Here is a 16,568-nt window from a genome sequence, read left to right as displayed (position 1 = left end):
TACAACAATTATTATCAATATAATGCATTTAAGTGTTTACTTAATTACAGTATTTGTAAGCAGTTTCTGCACAAACAAGACATGCAGCAAATCATGTCATGTCATTGTGCATAGTCGTGCAATGTTCTTCGCTCTATTACAGTTTACTGTGCTGGAATATATATTTAATTAAATAGAACAATATTAAAATCCCAGAGTGCAAAAAAAACATTACTCGTCACGAACAGGATTCGAACCTGTGCGGGGAAACCCCATTGGATTTCGAGTCCAACGCCTTAACCACTCGGCCACCGTGACTGTCAGCCAACGGCCTCGCGCTCCAGCCTGATACAGTTCGAAACTCCTCCTCCTCCTCCTGAGCTCACTAGTGTAGAATCCGACGCAGATTAACTAGTTGGATCCTGCACAGCAGACCCTAGGTCAATGAACGAGCCCGCTATTGGGGCGGACTGTATTAGTAACGCTATATTGTTTTATTTTAGTAGACAGTATTCTGAATCAAAGTCGGTCAGCTGTTGTAGAACTAAAAAGTTCCCGCCTACTTTAGCAGACATGCTGGGACTTCATACACTGTATAACATTTTGCGTGTTTCTAAAGGAGACTACCGTGCTCTTCCCCAGGATTGATTCCTGGTTGGGCTCATACCCCCGCATTCCAGGATAAGGCTTTCGCCGGCAATGTTCTCTATTGCAATTCCACGTGTAGCCACTAGGTGCCGTTTTTTGCATGCTCGGCTCTCCGATCCCCCGATTTACTGTTTGCTGCGTGGCCACTAGATGTCGCTTTGCTGTGGCGCTGGAAGTGCCGGGCAGGCTGGCAGAAGATGGCGGTGCGGAAGAAGGACGGCGGCCCGAACGTGAAATATTACGAGTCCTCTGACACCATTTCCCAGTTTGACAACGTGCGGCTATGGCTGGGGAAAAACTACAAGAAGGTACCGGAAGGAGACGCTTAGTGTCCAGAAGAGACCTGCCATGTCTTCCCCCTAATCTGTTCACCGAGAACAAAGAACCGGGCCCGGCAGGGGGGCGGGTGACAGCGGGGACAGGCGGAGGGCTCCCGGCTGCGATCCCGGCTTGTCCTGTCCTTTGCAGTAGGCATAGGGATCGCTCCCCTTGGCTGCCAGTGTAAGGAAGCAGCTGGGCCTGGACAGCGCTTATTATAGGTGGTGTGTAAGGCCTACATACACCCAGATGTCTGGTAATAACCCCATGATATAACCCCGCAGGGCCACTGGGCTCCCCTGAAATAGATCATTAAATATCAACACACTCCCTTCTTGTCATATCCACCATTATATTAAACACAGATAAATGCAGCCGCAATGACTGCTGTGGAATGTGGGCCAGAGATTCCCATTCACAGGTATAATGTTCAACATCTCAGAGCACTTCATCTCTAATCACATAACTATACCTCATGCAAACATTACCCGCTGTCATACTGACCCCTCAGTAAACCAAGCCCCATGCTGCCAGCTGCTCCCATTCATAGCTCAGCTGTCATGTCAAACACAGGTTAATCCTTCCGAAAAACTTGTCATGTGACTGCTGTCCTTACTTACCCTGACATTGGTCCTACAGCAGGTTTCCTGCACTGTTCTCCACTATCCATGTCTACTGTTTATTACATATTCCCAACCTCTCTGTAATACTGTGATTCTTATTATATGGACTGACCATTCAAATGTGTTGTCCAGTTACCTTGTTGTATATATTAGATGTTTTCTGATTATAATGCCTTGCATGTGCATTTAGTACATTTATTGTAAATTGAGAGAGAAGTCTCTCTTCTGTTCCCGAAAACCACCCAATGTCAAATGCTTGGCTTATTTATTTGTTTACCTCCTATACCCTTGGGCAAGAAAAGAAAAGAGATTCATGCAGACTAGTGTGAGACAGTGGTCATGACCTAGACAGCATGTAGTGAAAGGAGCAAATTGGATTGCAATGTTTACAAACTGGTGTATGGTAGCAGCACGTGGTTGTATGATTATAATCCTCAATTACCTTTGACCTAGAGTGAGTCAACTGAATGCATCCCTGCTGCTGTTCTATGTCTTTCTGAAATAGTTATTGTGATAGTAGTGAGAATTCTTATTAAAGCTTCTTCCAGCTATTACCACGCTTCTGCTTTGTCATGCTAGCAGAACATTACATTGTTCTGCAGTGCAATTCCGGAGTTTATGGGTTTGATGTAAAATTAAAGGACATTTCAACTTTTAGAGAAGTAGCTAGCATTAAATATATTATGCCTAAAAATACATTTTAGTTATTATAATTTGATATGCTGAGTTTTAATTTAGAAAACCCAATGATGCCTGTCCTCTTGTAGACTGATATTGTTTAGTTTGGTTGCTACATGTAGCAGACACTGCTATTCAGTTTTGGGATTGTCTGTTTTACCCCCCTCCCACTTCAAACTTTTTGTTTTACTTCGGCAGGTGTTAGCTCTCTATTTTGCAAACTCTAGCCAATGCCTCTATGTAGCAGATAGCTTGGTGAATATGTCACAGGGGAAAGACAGTATTCAGTGCTGCTATTTGAGTGTTATATGACTTAAGTGATACATAGCACATGCAATAAAACAAATTGTAACCATTTCAACAATGAGTTTTCATGTGAGCTATGCGTGTCAGGCATTTAAATGGGTATTGGCATGATGAAAGCATGCGTTCAGTTTTTTTGAGGGGGGTGGGCTTAATGGAAGACTGAAGGGGCTGGTGGAGTTGTGGTCTTTGATGGTCTAGAGGGCACCATAAGAAATAAAGCAATGTCCTACACAGAAATAAGATTTATATGTTTGCAGGGTACTAGTGGAAACTCTTGTGCAGAGTGTTAAAACAGAAAGGTTCCATAGTTCTTCGGTTGAGGAAGAGATACCATAGGTACCACATTTGGGAGAATTTGTGGGATTTCTGAATGAGATAGCTTGTAATATTAATACATTGCTGCTAGATGCAATGTTTTGCTGATGACCATTTGCAAGGAATTAGTGTTTGGAGTTTTCCAATGGGAGGCTACTAATCATCTGGCTGCACCGAGTGATCTGGACTGTGTCACGGTTGGCTTACAGGAAATTGATCCCTAGGCTCTGCTGAACATAGCTAAGACCACCCACGGGCACGGAGTCTAACAGACAGGTGGTTTTCACCAGGAACCCCCGCAAGGAGGTATGGTCTTGGCTGCACCAAGTCTGCAGGTCGCGGTCCCGTGAGTGAGTGTACAGCAGAACGATGTGGGGGAGCCAGGTGAAGTGGATGGAGGTAACTCGTAGTAACAGCTGATGAGTCACAGATATAGTAGCGGCTCTGAGCGGTAGCGATGAGAGAACTGAAGCTGTCACGATGAAGTACACTGGAGATGGTAATGGAGGTACTAGAGCAGCGATAGTTCAACACGGCCAGAGACTGAGAGCAGGCTGGAGTAGCGGAGGTAACCCTTGGAAACAGCTGATGAGTCACAGATATAGTAGCAGCTCTGAGCGGTAGCGATGAGAGAACCGGAGCTGTCACGATGAAGTACACTGGAGATTGTAAGAGAGGTACTGGAACAGCGATGGTTTAGCACAGACCACAAACTGAGAGCAGACTGAAACACAGGCAAACCACAAGGAGAACAGGAACCAGAACCACAGGCTGCAGGAAGTGAGCTTGAAGAACAGGCATCAGACAGGTGAATCCAGGAGGTTTAAATAGTGCTCCAGAAGTGCTTAGCCAATGAAAAAGAGGGAGGAGGTCCTGAAGTGCAATAGGCTTGCACCTGCACAGATCTGAATATAGCTGAATGAATGAACTGGAGAATGACTGATGCTGGGACATGGCAGTTTCCAGATGAATGGACTGCAGGTAACGAGACAGGTACTATCTGTGGGACCGGAGCGTTACAGACTGCCAACTTATCTGCCTGACTATCTAGGTCATCTATTGAAAGGACCATGGAATGTTGGACACTTTGCTTAAGAGATCTACCGGCTCATCCCAGAACACCGCTATTATAGAGCATAACCACCATATATGGAGAAAGTTACCGAAACTGCCACAACCTCTCCAGCACTGAGGGGAGGCAGAGCCTTATATTTTATATAGCCTGGTCTGGACCAGGTACCATCTGTAATATACTTTGTATGAATTCTCTTTAACATGACTGGAGATACAATATTTAAAACTCTTTATCATCTGTTGGACCAATAGTCTTCCTCCTGGGGCCTGTCCAAAATTGTCTCCCATTGAATTTCATATTTTGGAGTGGGGTTTGTTTTGGTGCAAACAGAAAGTTGTAAAGGTCAGAGATGATGCCCTTCACTATCAGTCTGTGGTAGCTTAGTGATCAGAAGTTGTGAGAGGTTGCTGGACTTGTTAAGTAGGTAATGAAGTGTCTCAACTGGAGATATGTAATAGGATTTGCCTGTGGAAATGTACATTTATTCTATATATCACACAATGATATACAAGAGTCATTTCCCAAGACATCTATGAATGGTGTGAGACTCTTATTGAGCCAGGGAGTTAAGCGAGCTGGGGATTGCTCAGGAGGAGATATAGGGTTGTCCCAAATTGGGTGAGAAGGGAGGGATATGAAGCAAGTTTGAAATGTCATGTGCAGTAGTACCAAATTTGAGAGGTGAAATATAAAATGGGGCACAAGAGTTAAGGTAGATCTGTGCTTAGAGGTAACCCCCATTAGAAAGGGCAGTAAGACCACTTAACTTGCAAAGGTTTCCAGTTCTATCCACCTCAGTGCATGTCTAGGGGTTAATCTTTAGCAAACAGTACAGATTTAAGTCTGGGAAACCCTGACCGCCATTCGTTGTGGGTATTCTTTAGTTTGGGAATTCTTGAAATTTTATTTCTCCATATATGTTACATAAACCATTTATGAAGCTGTATCAAAATAGCTTCTGGCAACTTGGAATAAGTAGAGAAGCCTAGGCAGGAGGTTCATGTTGATCACTACTATTCTCCTTGGGCAGCACGGTGGCTAAGTGGTTAGCACTTCTGCCTCACAGCACTGGGGTCATGAGTTCAATTCCCAACCATGGCCTTATCTGTGTGGGGTTTGTATGTTCTCCCCATGTTTGCGTAGGTTTTCTCCGGGTGCTCCGGTTTCCTCCCACACTCCAAAAACATACTGGTAGGTTAATTGGCTGCTATCAAAATTGACCCTAGTCTCTCTGTCTGTCTGTCTGTGTGTGTATGTTAGAGAATTTAGACTAAGCTCCAATGGGGCAGGGACTGATGTGAGTGAGTTTCTCTGTACAGCGCTGCGGAATCAGTGGCGCTATATAAATAAATGATGATGATGATGAAGGCAAGATATAATTATATCCTACCTGAACAGTTTCACTCTTATGGCTGAAGTAATTTGTTGGTAGTTCTCCTTGTAGCGAGAATTATAGATGTGAGTGAGAAAAGCACTTTAACTTATTGGCCCTCCAGGCAAATTTATAATTGTGTTTTTAAGAATTTTTCATCTGTTATGATAAGGGGGGAAAGCTTCTGTTTTATTGTATTTAATTTTGTAGCCACAGATTACCCTGTAGGTTGTAAAGATTTTATAAGTTTGGAAGTGATGTAGGGGAAGATGACAAATAAGCAAGATGTCGATGGCAAATAGTAGGATTTTGTAATTCCCCAGAGTGGCCTGAAATGCCTTTTTGGTTTTTGTAAATCAGTGGTTCTTTACCAGTGGGGACAACATTTCTGGGGGTGAGAGTCGTTTGTAAGAAAATCATTTATAACATCTAGATGCGTGGATAAGTTATTCCAGCGTTCTCCCCAGAATTTTTTTGCTAGGCAGGTGGCATTAAGAAGTAGCCGGGTCGGGGCAGTGTAATACTTTGCAGTAATAATGAAAAATGTTGGGAGGTTATTGCCCACGCCTGCCAGTACTGGTCAGACTAGTGGTCAGTGGTGTAACACACACTGCTGGCTGTAGTGCTCACATGGTGCCTGGTCTAATAGGGGAAACAATGGTTTATTCTATTATAATAGGACTCTGTAGAGAGTCGTATCCCTGCTACCAGTGGCTCAGTGAGCAATTAAAAAAATCAGGGCTGAGCGGGCACTCCTTTTGTGCCACAGGTTATGTTGAGAGGGTTTGACAAGATCCTGTTTACTGAAACTCTATTCGAAGGGGTGAAAGTAAAGGCTGTGAGGAAATTACCTACGAACCAAAACTGGTGGAAGGTTTCGAGCATCAAGTGCCAACTGAACCTGTTAAATGTTCTCTCTGCATCTAGAGAAAACAAAAGAGCTGGAGTCCTGTGTGAGTTAATAGTATGGATAAGGCTAATAAAACATCTGGTATTGTCTTGTGCCTATCTACCAGGCACAAAGTCAACTTAACCGTTATGGTGAAATTGGGGTAGTACTGAGTTCAGAAGAATCACAAGAATTTTGGCATAAACTTTGATGTCTGTGTTTGATAGTAATATAGTCCTAGAGTGGACACAGTTGAGTGCTGCCTCATCTTTAGGAATCACTATAATTCTTGCCTCAATTGTTTGAGAAAGGGTCTCTGAGGTTAGAATTATATAGTTTCAAGCCGACTTTGTTTCAAAACAAACTTAGGCTAATTGCACTCTGCAATATTTTTTGACCATGAAGCATTGAACACCTAAAAACGTCTGTGTACGCAGCCTGACATTAACCAATATTTTAAGAGTTCAGGTCTCTTTTACCTGAATCTAGTTTTTGAAATTCACGTTTACATTCAGTATCATTTATTTAGTGTCGGGCCAGTAAGGAGGTTTAATGCTGTTGTGTTTTACATAAAGACTCAAAGCTTGATTGACATTATATAACCAGATGTTTGTAAAACAATTGTTTTGTTACAGTACATTCAGGCAGAGCCTCCTACTAACAAGTCTTTGTCCAGCCTGGTGGTCCAGCTCTTGCAGTTCCAAGAAGAGGTCTTTGGAAAACATGTCAGTAACGCACCACTCACTAAATTGCCTGTGAGTACAATTTTCTTTTAATGTTAACTATTGACTTGAATAAAAATAAACGGATATCTTAAGTGACTAAGATTCAATTACTGTGAACGTTATTTACATTCATAGCCACTATTCAAGCCAATATTTTGCCTGCTGAGTATTTAGAGAATGATACAAGCAAGTGCTGAGACACACACCTGCTGGCAGGTTGTTTCACTCTGATTGTGGTTCATCAGATTGGGTTAATAATTTTCTGCACAGCATTTGTAGAACTTGAGACAACCTGACTTGTAAGCTACATTTATTTAATCATCATCTATCAGAAAACAAGCAGTTTTTATAATGCTATGAAACGTCTACTTTGCAGATGAAATGCTTCCTGGATTTCAAGGTGGGAGGAGCTCTGTGTCATATACTTGCTGCCGCTTATAAGTTCAAGAGTGACCAGGGATGGTGAGAGACTTTCTTTCCATTCATTCACATTATTATATCAAACTTTATTCACTAGTTGTAAAAGAAAAGTAGCAGAACTGTAAATAGACAGTTGTCTCCGGTGTAACTGCTTACTAATCTGCTGGCATTCTCTTTGCTCCCGGGATGGACCTCTGCAGCTATGTGCTAATTAAGTCAGACTGCTTCATTTGGAGATATAGGTGACATATTTTCTGTGTACCAGAAAGAGCTCTGTCACACAGACTTTTCAGCAATGTTAAAGCTTTCAATATGCATATTAAACACACAGTCCTTAGGGTCTTTCCCGCTAGCACGTTACATATGTAATGTGTGTTAGATACTTACCATCCTGTATATTCCTTTGTAAATATACCTGGCACTCTGTGATTCAGTGTAACTTGACTTATAAAAAATATACAGTTTTAAATGCGTTGGTATGACCTCTGCGTTCAGTGTAGCTGCATTCAGTCGCCATGGTACTGTGAGGATGAGAGAAGTACTGAAATTATGATGGAACAGAAAAGCAAATTTATGAAGCGTCTTGCAAATAGCTGTTTTATAGGTTATTTTTAATTCCATGCTTTATTGTTGTAAAATGCTGCTGTCTGTGTTTACAGAATTTCACAGAGTTGTGTAATGTGTCATAAGCGCAATTCGGTTATCTCTCTAATTTCATCTTTATATTGCCCGTAGGCGTAGGTTTGATTTCCAGAACCCATCGCGTATGGATCGTAATGTGGAAATGTTCATGAACATTGAAAAGTCCCTTGTGCAGGTAGCCTCTTCTTTCTTTTTCCTCTATTACACCAGATAAAATACCAACTCCCAGGAAAAAAAGATAGCAGTCAGCATTTGCTATTCATAGCTGAGAATTCAATTGACAGTGTTACTCGTGAGAATAACGCGGCCTGCACACTTTTGCTGTTAGTACGGTAATTTTAACGCGGAGAGCTGCGGGCAATAATCCGCATTGAAATTACCGTAGTAACAGTAATAATGCACACTATTGCCGTAGTAACAGTAATAGCGCGTGTCGCGTTATTCCCACGACTAACTCTGTCAATTGAATTCCCCCCGATACTATTTTAAGAATAAGGTTAAAGAGGGTACTGTATAATACAGAAAAACTCAATAAGCCTTTTAGCCATTTGTTCCAAACATGTTTTTGAATTGATCTTTTTACTTGTCGTCTTCCCTCCTTTACTGGCCTCCTCTTCCTAATGTCAATGATGATTTGTGCAAAGGAGAGAAAAGAGATGATCAATGTGATTTTCCCCTTTAATTTTTATATTGATATCACTTAATGTATGCTCTTCTTATTAACTCCACAGAATAACTGTTTATCCCGACCAAATATATTCCTTCATGCAGACATAGATTCGAAGCTACAGAGCAAGCTTAAAGACATTGTGAAAAGACATCAGGTAATAAAAGCTTGTTTCTTCACCTTTTGTCTGTAAATATGATTTTCTATCCAATGTTTGCTTAGAATAGCTTTACTAAGTATTAATAGTTAAAATCTAAACGAAGCAGAAGTTTGCGGTTGCCAACTCACCCCTTTAATTGTTGACACCTCTACCTTGTACAGGTTGTGGGGCTTATTAAAACCAGGTAAGATACACAAGGGCTCTAATCAGCCATCTAACCTGTCTAATCAGGAATTAAAGTTTGCAATTCCTATCAGTATTATTGATTCTAGCATTGACCTGACTCCATGACAGCTGTATATGCTCTTTTATTAACACTGCTTAAGTTTCCTGTTGTCCTTGTAATGCCCATTTTGCAATAATTTGGGAATATTAACCAACACAGATGTATACTGGTAAAATTTTGCTTAATGTAACAAGTTTTAGTGAAGATGTTTGGTAAGCAGGCCTGCATATACATAAAGGATATACTTGCATTGTAATTGAGATAATAATCAGGGTGCAGTTTTAGTCTTCTTGCATGGTAGGAAAAATGCCTTGTTACTATATGAAGGTGTATGCAAACGTGTTTATGGGGTTACCAGAAAGGCCAATTAATATCAATCTTATGTAATACGCATTCTGCATGGTTGTATTCCAGTCTGATAAGCAGTTCATTGTAATTGGCCCAATATTATAGTGTTGGGTGACTCCAAATAGTCCTCAATGCTTTATAATAATCCTATTGAAAGATAGTAGATTCATTAACAGGTGTGGCAGAATATGTGGTGAGAACGTGGGCGCTATCTGCCTGTGTGTGTGCCCTCATCTTCTGACTTCAGCTTCACTTGGGTCTGGTAGAGCATATTATCTGGTCATTTATCAGTTAGTACGATTTCGGTGCAAGGTGTGTGGCCAAATGAAGGGATGTTTGGTTTGCTCGACTCCCGGTCGGACTCTGTGGCCACTACTAAAATGGATGCTTCATAATGGAAGCTTTAGGCATGGGACATGCATCTGACAATAATGTTTTGCTAACCATAATACATCTACATTCCAATCCCAGCAAACCTAGTTACATTTAAGCTAATTTATCTTTTTCACTTTGGAGGACACTGCTCCCTTGGGAGGTATAAAGGGTTTGTACTGGAGTAGGCACTTAGATTGAATCCTTAAAAACTGTTTGGCGCCCTGTCTGCAATTTGAGCCGTGCAGCTGCCACTCTAATGCTGTCTTGTCTGCGCATGGTAAGGGAGCCACCTGTATCCAGCCATTTGCCCACACCGTAGTCTTTCCACCACGTAGACACCCATGGGGTCTGACCCCGGTCAAGACTGGGCTACTGATACTGGCACAGGGCAGCTCTTTGGGTTTCTCCCTGGCTACAGACTACTCTGGTCCCCACTTGAGCTGTGCAACACCCCTGCCACGATGTACTGCTGCTAATGTATGCGGGAGACTCTCACCCATGATTCTGCCCTAGACTCCCTTTGTCCTGCAGCCAGCACCTTGCCTCCCTGTACTGACCTGGCTGTCCACAGCCCTGCTGTTTCTGTTTTGTTTGGTTCCGACTGGATTGGCCCCTCAACCACCATGGGGCCCAAAAAAATTAAGCTCCCTTATTTGGAGCATATTTGAGAGGCCTCAGACTGGTGAACCACCTCTTGAAGGTGGTTGAGAAGGTGGTTTCCACCTTAGAAGCAGTTCAGTTTGCACTATTCAATTAGGATGTTCCAGATCAAACTAATTTTAAAATGGAACAAGTCTGGAGTTCAGCTGTCCATTCAGTGCTTCAGACTGTCTCCAGCCTGAAACACTGACTGCACAGTCTCTCTTTTGGTGGCTGTGGGATGACAACCTCAACAGGGGCTGCCCATTTAGCATTTTTGGACTGGACACTGGTAACCATGGATTGCCAGCCTTTGAGGCTGGGGAAGGCAGTCATCTTTCACTCCTTAGAGTCTTTGGACTCCTTTGAGTCAGAGCTACCAATATATGTGTTGGAGATCAGGGTCCTGGTCAAATCTCAGCAATTCCCGTGAGGAAAGGCCATAAAGCTCCAGGCAGATAATGGTGGTATACCTTAATCATCAGGTAGGCACCAAGAGTGCCCTAGACATGAGAGACAGATGGGTTCTTGCTTTTTGCTACAGCGGTGGTGTTCATCCCAGGGGTAGAGACCTGGGAAGCGACTTCCTTAGCTGGAAGGGCCTTCATTTCGGTGAATGGTCCTTTCAACAGCTGGTGAAAGACAAGAGGGGTCAATCAGCTGTCGGCATGGCATCTCTGTTTAACTACTACTGACTCCTCCCCTCTGCAACCCCAGCTAGCCTCAGTTTAATTCAAGTGCCCAAGGAGTTGGGCTGTTGTTTTTGTGCTGTTAGATAATTTAGTTTTTTTCTTTTGTTGTTAGTTTATATGGTGAGTGTAGACTGATACAGGTGGTGTGGGCTACCTGTTATCTGTTAGGTCAGCAGTCCGGACAGATGGATGAAAAAACCTTTTGTCCTGAACTGTCCATACAGACAAGCTTGGGGCTTATTTGGGTGACAGCAGCCGCTTGCTGCGGCGCTGTCACTGGCGCTACTCGTACTGGCACTGCTGACAGGCAGAGAGCGCACGATCAGGAGGAAGCTGGACATGTTGGGAGATATTATGTTCCCCGCTAAGGCGGAGGGGGTACCTGGATCTCCGGTCATGGGGCCAGTCCACGGCAGTGCCTAACTAGGTAAGATTGCAGAAACACTGGGCACGTTTCTATTTGTTGCTAGACTCCTAGCGGAGGACACGGAAGTTGTGTACCACGCTGCGGTCGGCTGTCAGTGAGAATCTGGGAGGAGGGGGCAGTGGAGACCTACCCCCTGCCTGTTGGTATATCCCAAGAACGCGAAAGTTTCCTGCGATTGCAGAGGAGGTCGGATGTTCCTCAAGTGGCTTTGTGAGGAGAAAGAAGTGTGCTGTCACTGACTCCTTCCTTCTTTACCCTGGAACCCAGCTAAGTGTCTATTTCTTAGTTGGTTATCTGTGCAACACACGCAATTTACTTGTTTAGTGTATTTTCCCCATCAGCGGAGTTAAATTTAAGGCTACATATCTTTAGAGGGCTAGTCTGTCCTGGTAGTCTTTTTAAGTTTACTCTATTAAAAAAAAAAAAAATACATATATGTTTTAAAGGAGAGAATAAAGCTAATACATAGTGATAATTATTGCTGGACGTGGGTTTTTGAGGTTGAGATCCTAGCAAAACCCCGTTCCTGTTTCTGCTCACCCTGTGTGTGTTTGGTGTGCTTGCTGCTAGTTTTTGGTGTATTCCTTTTTCTGATTATTATCATGTCAGATAAGGGTAAATCTGCCAGTGTCAAAATTTATGTCTGTTCAAAGTGTTCTGCTAAACTTACGGTGGCACAGACGGAACGGGATGTGCTCTGTGTGCAGTGTGTAACCGGGGGCCCGGGATGAGCAGGCGCAGGGGGCGTCCTCGCTGTCTGCAGGGTAGCCGGCTTGGGAGTCTTCACTGGCCCAATTGGACTTTTTTCTCGCACAGCTCTTTGCCCAACAGACAGAGGCACAGGCAGCCCCTGTACTCTCCGCCGCGAGTTCCGTTTAATTCAGCAGAAGGGGTTACTAACCCAGCTACGGCGGTTAACATGGGGGCGTTTTGTCAGGGGTTTTCCCCGTCCCCTCAGACATCCCAGGGAGAGCCGGCTTGGGCTTCTTGCTTGGGGAGAAGTTTAGACCGTTTAAAAAGCTTTCTGGATTCCCCTGGGCTGCTTCCCCCTAGGGCCAAGCGGGCTAGGTTATACCATGCTCTGTTTTCCGCTTCTGGCTCAGAGGGGTACTTCGAGGAAGAAGGGGAGCTAGTTTAGGATTCTGACTCCACCCAGTGGGGTGACTGGGAGGACAATGCCAGAAACCAAGGGGTGCAGGACCTTGATTTAGCGGTACGCCGGGCTTTGGACTTGGTGGCATCAGAGGAGCAGTTCAGTTCAGAGTCTTTTTAAACCAAAAAAACGAAAAACTGTGTGTTTTCCTTCCTCTTGAGAACTGTCTGAGATTACAGAACCTGCATGGAAAGCTCCGGACCGGAGATTTTCCTTCCCTCACAAGTTTTTTCACCTCTATCCACTGCAGGATCAGGATGATTCGCGCTGGGAGCAGATTCCCAAGGTGGATACGCCGGTAGCTAGGTTACCCTGTCATACCACCTTGCAGATGCATAGCTCGGCGATCTTACAGGACCCCACAGATAGGAAGACTGAGAGTTTCCTTAAGAACATGCTTTCTGCAGCGGGCGCTTTGTTCCGAACATGGAAACCTGGGCTGACCAATTGGCAGCAGTTTCACAGGATTCTGATCTCCTTCCGTTAGATCTCCATTTGAAGTAAGCCTCGGTCTATCTTTATGAAGTGGCTCAGAATGCGGCTTCGGCGGCTTCTTTTTAGGCCATGGCTGTGGCGGCTAGAAGGGCCCTTTGGCTGCGCTCTTGGGATGCGGACGCAGAATCAAAGAAGTTGCTGGAGGCCTTGCCTTACTCTGGGTCGGTCTTATTTACTCCAGAACTCGACACTATGATTTCCCAGTCCACTGGTGGAAAGAGTAATTTTTTGCCGGTGAATGCTCCTAGGGCCAGACCACCTAGGTTCAGTTCCTTTCGGCAGTCCTTTCGGGGCTACACCTCTGGCAGGGGTCAGGCGTCAGCGAGAGGTAGACCTTTTTCGTCCCGAGGACAGTCTCACAGGGGAAAGGTCTCCTTTCCCAGGAGGCGCTCCTCGTCAAGGCCCCGGACAAGGCCCAGCATGACGGGAACATCCCTCTCCTCGCGCTACGGAATATGATGCCACTATATAAATAAATGATGATGATGATGATGGTGGGGGGCCGTCTGCAACTTCAGAGACCAGTGGGCAGTGTCTTCACGAGAGAGATGGATTATGGGGATCATATCCAGAGGATACGTGATAGATCTTTTGGGCCCGTCTCCCAAACGTTTTTTCTCAACTCCTCCTCTTCGTGACCCTCTGAAGCGAAATGCCTTGACTCAGGCCGTCAATTCTCTTCTTTCAGCAGGAGTCGTTTGCCGATTGCCGGATTCCCAGAAGGGTCAGAGTTTTTTTCGAATCTATTCCTGGTCCCAAAGCAGGATGGGTTATTTCGGTCAATCCTAAACCTCAAGGGACTCAATCAGCATTTGCGAGTGGATAAGTTCCGGATGGAACCGGTCCGCTCCATCATCAATGGACTAGAACCCCGGGAGTTTTTAGCGTAGATAGACATCAAAGATGCCTATCTCCATGTTCCCATCTGGGAGGGACATCAGTCTCTCTCCTTCGGTTCATGATGGGGAGGGACCATTTTCAGTTCAGGGAGCTTTCTTTTGGTTTGTGAACAGCGCCCCGTGTGTTCACAAAGATCATGACTGTCATGGCTGCCTGCCTGCGGGCCATGAGTGTGAACATTAATTCCTTATTTGGACGATCTCCTTAACAAAGTTCCTATGGAGAGCGTCCTGGATCAGCATCTTTTGCTGACCCTTCAGATTCTGGAATAACACGAGTGGGTGATAAATTACTCGGAAGTCCCAGTTGGTTCTGTCCCAGAGGATAGTGTTCTTGGGTCTTCTCATGGACACCAGTCTACAGAAAGGTTTTTCTCCTCGACCCTCCATGTTGATGGGCATGAAGCTCTTGGGTCAGATGGTTGCCTTTTTCGAGACCCTTCATTACGGCCAGTTTCGTTCACGGGTCTTTCAGTGGAACATCTTATGCCAATGGTCGGGATCTCCCTTCCATCTCGAGTCTCAGTATTTCCAGTTGTCCAGAATAGCCTGTCTCTCCCTTCGGTGGTGGGCAAACTCGGAGAACTTAGTGATGGGTCGGTCGTTTGTTCCATGGTCATGGATCTTGGTTACCACGGATGCCAGTTTGAGGGGGTGGGGGGCAGTGGACCTCCATCTTCGCCTACAGGGTCTGTGGTCAAGCAGGGAGACCGCCCTGTCGATAAATGTCCTCAAAGGCGATCTCCTGGTTCTTCAGGGGGCGTAGTCTTTTCTCAGAGGAATGCCGACCTGAATTCAATCGGACAACGCCATGGCAGTGGCCTACGTAAACGGCCAAGGCGAGACAAGAAGTGCAAGCGCCATGGTAGTGGCGAACAAGATCTTGTGCGGAAAGGTTTGTTCCAGCCATATCCGCGGTGTTCATTCCGGGGTGTTCAACTGGGATGCCGATTACTTGAACAGTGATCCTGCCAGGGGAATAGTTCTTGTATCCTCAGGTTTTTCAGGATCTAGTCGACAGATGGGACCTCCCCGACATAGAATTGATGGCCTCTCGTCACAATTTCCGTGTAACAAGGTTTTGCGCAAGGTCCAGGGGGTCCCTTTGGCAGCGGCAGTGGATGTACTGACCATGCATCGGGGCTTCAAACTGGGGTGCTTGTTTCCTCCCATTCCCAAGATTCAGCGAGTACTTCGTCGGGTGGCTCTGACGGGGCCTTCTGGTTATTCTTGTTGTGCCAAACTGGCCCAGGAGGGTTTGGTAAGCCCACATTCTTCTCTTCGCAGATGGCCTGGGTTGGCCTCTTCCTCTCAGGCCTGATTTACTGGAGCAGGGAGCCTTTCATCATCCTTACTTTGTTCAGTTGGCTTTAATGGCATGGCTGTTGAGGCCGACATTTGGCAGGGCAAGGGGTTCTCTTCCGGTGTCGTGCAGACCTTGATGATGGCCAGGAAGCCGTCCTCGGCACGTATTTGCCATAGGATGTGGCTGGTTTATGTTAAATGGTGTAAGGCTCATTCTTGTCAGTCGACTTTTTTTCCGTTTGTCTCGTTTATTGGAGTTTCTCCATGATGGTTTGAATATTGGGCTTCGTCTTTGTTCCTTTAGGGTTCAAGTCTCTATTCTTTCTGAAGTTCAAACTTTCTTCCATGAAGTATTGCGCATTCAGCCTCTTTACGTTCCACCGATAGCGCCCTGGGATTTCAGTTTGGTCCTGGGTATTATCCAGTAGCCTCCTTTCGAACCCTTGCGTGGAAGGTAGTTTTCTTGTTAGCTATCATTTCGGCACGCTGGGTGTCAGAACTTGGGGCCTTATCGTGCAGGGCTCCCTTCCTCATCTTTTGTGACCGGGCGGTCTTAAAGAGTGTACTGCCTTTTCTTCCTAAGGTTCTGTCTGGTTTTCACGTCAACCAGGATATTGTGGTTCCTGCTTTCCGCGAGGATTCATCATTAGATGTGGTGCGGGCTTTACGCACTTATGTGGATAGGTCCTCTACTTATCGTAAGACGGACTCTCTTTGTTTTGTATGACTCCCATAAGAGGGGGGTTAGCCGGCATCTAAGCAATCCATTGCCCGTTGGAATGCATCTACGATTCGGCAGGCTAATGTGAGTTCTAGCAGGCCGGTGCCAGAGAGGCTCACAGCTCACTCCACGTGTTCGGTGGGGTGTCCTGGGCTGCTTGTCACAGTGCCTCGGTGGACCAGCTGTGCAGGGCTGCTACCTGATTGTCTGTTCACACCTTTACCAAATGTTACCAGTTTAATGTTTTTGCTGTTTCGAATACTACCCTTGGCCGCAGGGGTTCCTGAGCAAACCCTCCCTTAGGGGCTACTTTAGAAGGTCTCCATGGTAGCAGTGTCCCCCAGATTGGATGACTTAGAAAAGAAGATTTTGGTACTTTTGTCAAATCTTTCCCCCATCTGGGGGACGCTGCGTTCCCTCCCTTTTGCTCTTCTGCTGGATGTTGTTTGTTTGGTTCCTTTCTTGGGGCTT

General features: G+C 45.1%; 1 protein-coding gene and 1 non-coding gene across 12 annotated transcripts in view; one reads left to right on the top strand and one right to left on the bottom strand.

The window, feature by feature from the left end:
- Positions 1–215: 215 nt before the first annotated feature.
- Positions 216–297, bottom strand: TRNAS-CGA (transfer RNA serine (anticodon CGA)). The gene has a single exon. It is a non-coding gene; the product is annotated as a tRNA-Ser (tRNA).
- A 115-nt stretch (positions 298–412) lies between these two features.
- The window catches only part of SMARCC2 (SWI/SNF related BAF chromatin remodeling complex subunit C2), a 50,326-nt gene continuing 34,170 nt past the window's right edge, over positions 413–16,568 (top strand). For 4 of the 11 annotated variants that reach the window (XM_075199582.1, XM_075199580.1, XM_075199585.1 and 1 more), the window contains exons 1-5: positions 413–935; positions 6,839–6,958; positions 7,305–7,390; positions 8,084–8,165; positions 8,722–8,814. In XM_075199582.1, the coding sequence (XP_075055683.1) occupies positions 825–935; positions 6,839–6,958; positions 7,305–7,390; positions 8,084–8,165; positions 8,722–8,814 (492 nt within the window). In that variant the 5' untranslated portion in view covers positions 413–824. The remainder of the gene's footprint in view (positions 936–6,838; positions 6,959–7,304; positions 7,391–8,083; positions 8,166–8,721; positions 8,815–16,568) is intronic. The other 7 variants (XM_075199587.1, XM_075199586.1, XM_075199579.1 and 4 more) reach the window with 4 other exon arrangements.

The sequence above is a fragment of the Mixophyes fleayi genome, chromosome 2 (genome assembly GCF_038048845.1).
Source record: "Mixophyes fleayi isolate aMixFle1 chromosome 2, aMixFle1.hap1, whole genome shotgun sequence".
Classification (NCBI taxonomy): Eukaryota; Metazoa; Chordata; class Amphibia; order Anura; family Limnodynastidae; genus Mixophyes; species Mixophyes fleayi.
The sequence above is the reverse complement of the archived record's forward strand: the minus strand, read 5'-3'. Positions and strand labels throughout refer to the sequence as shown.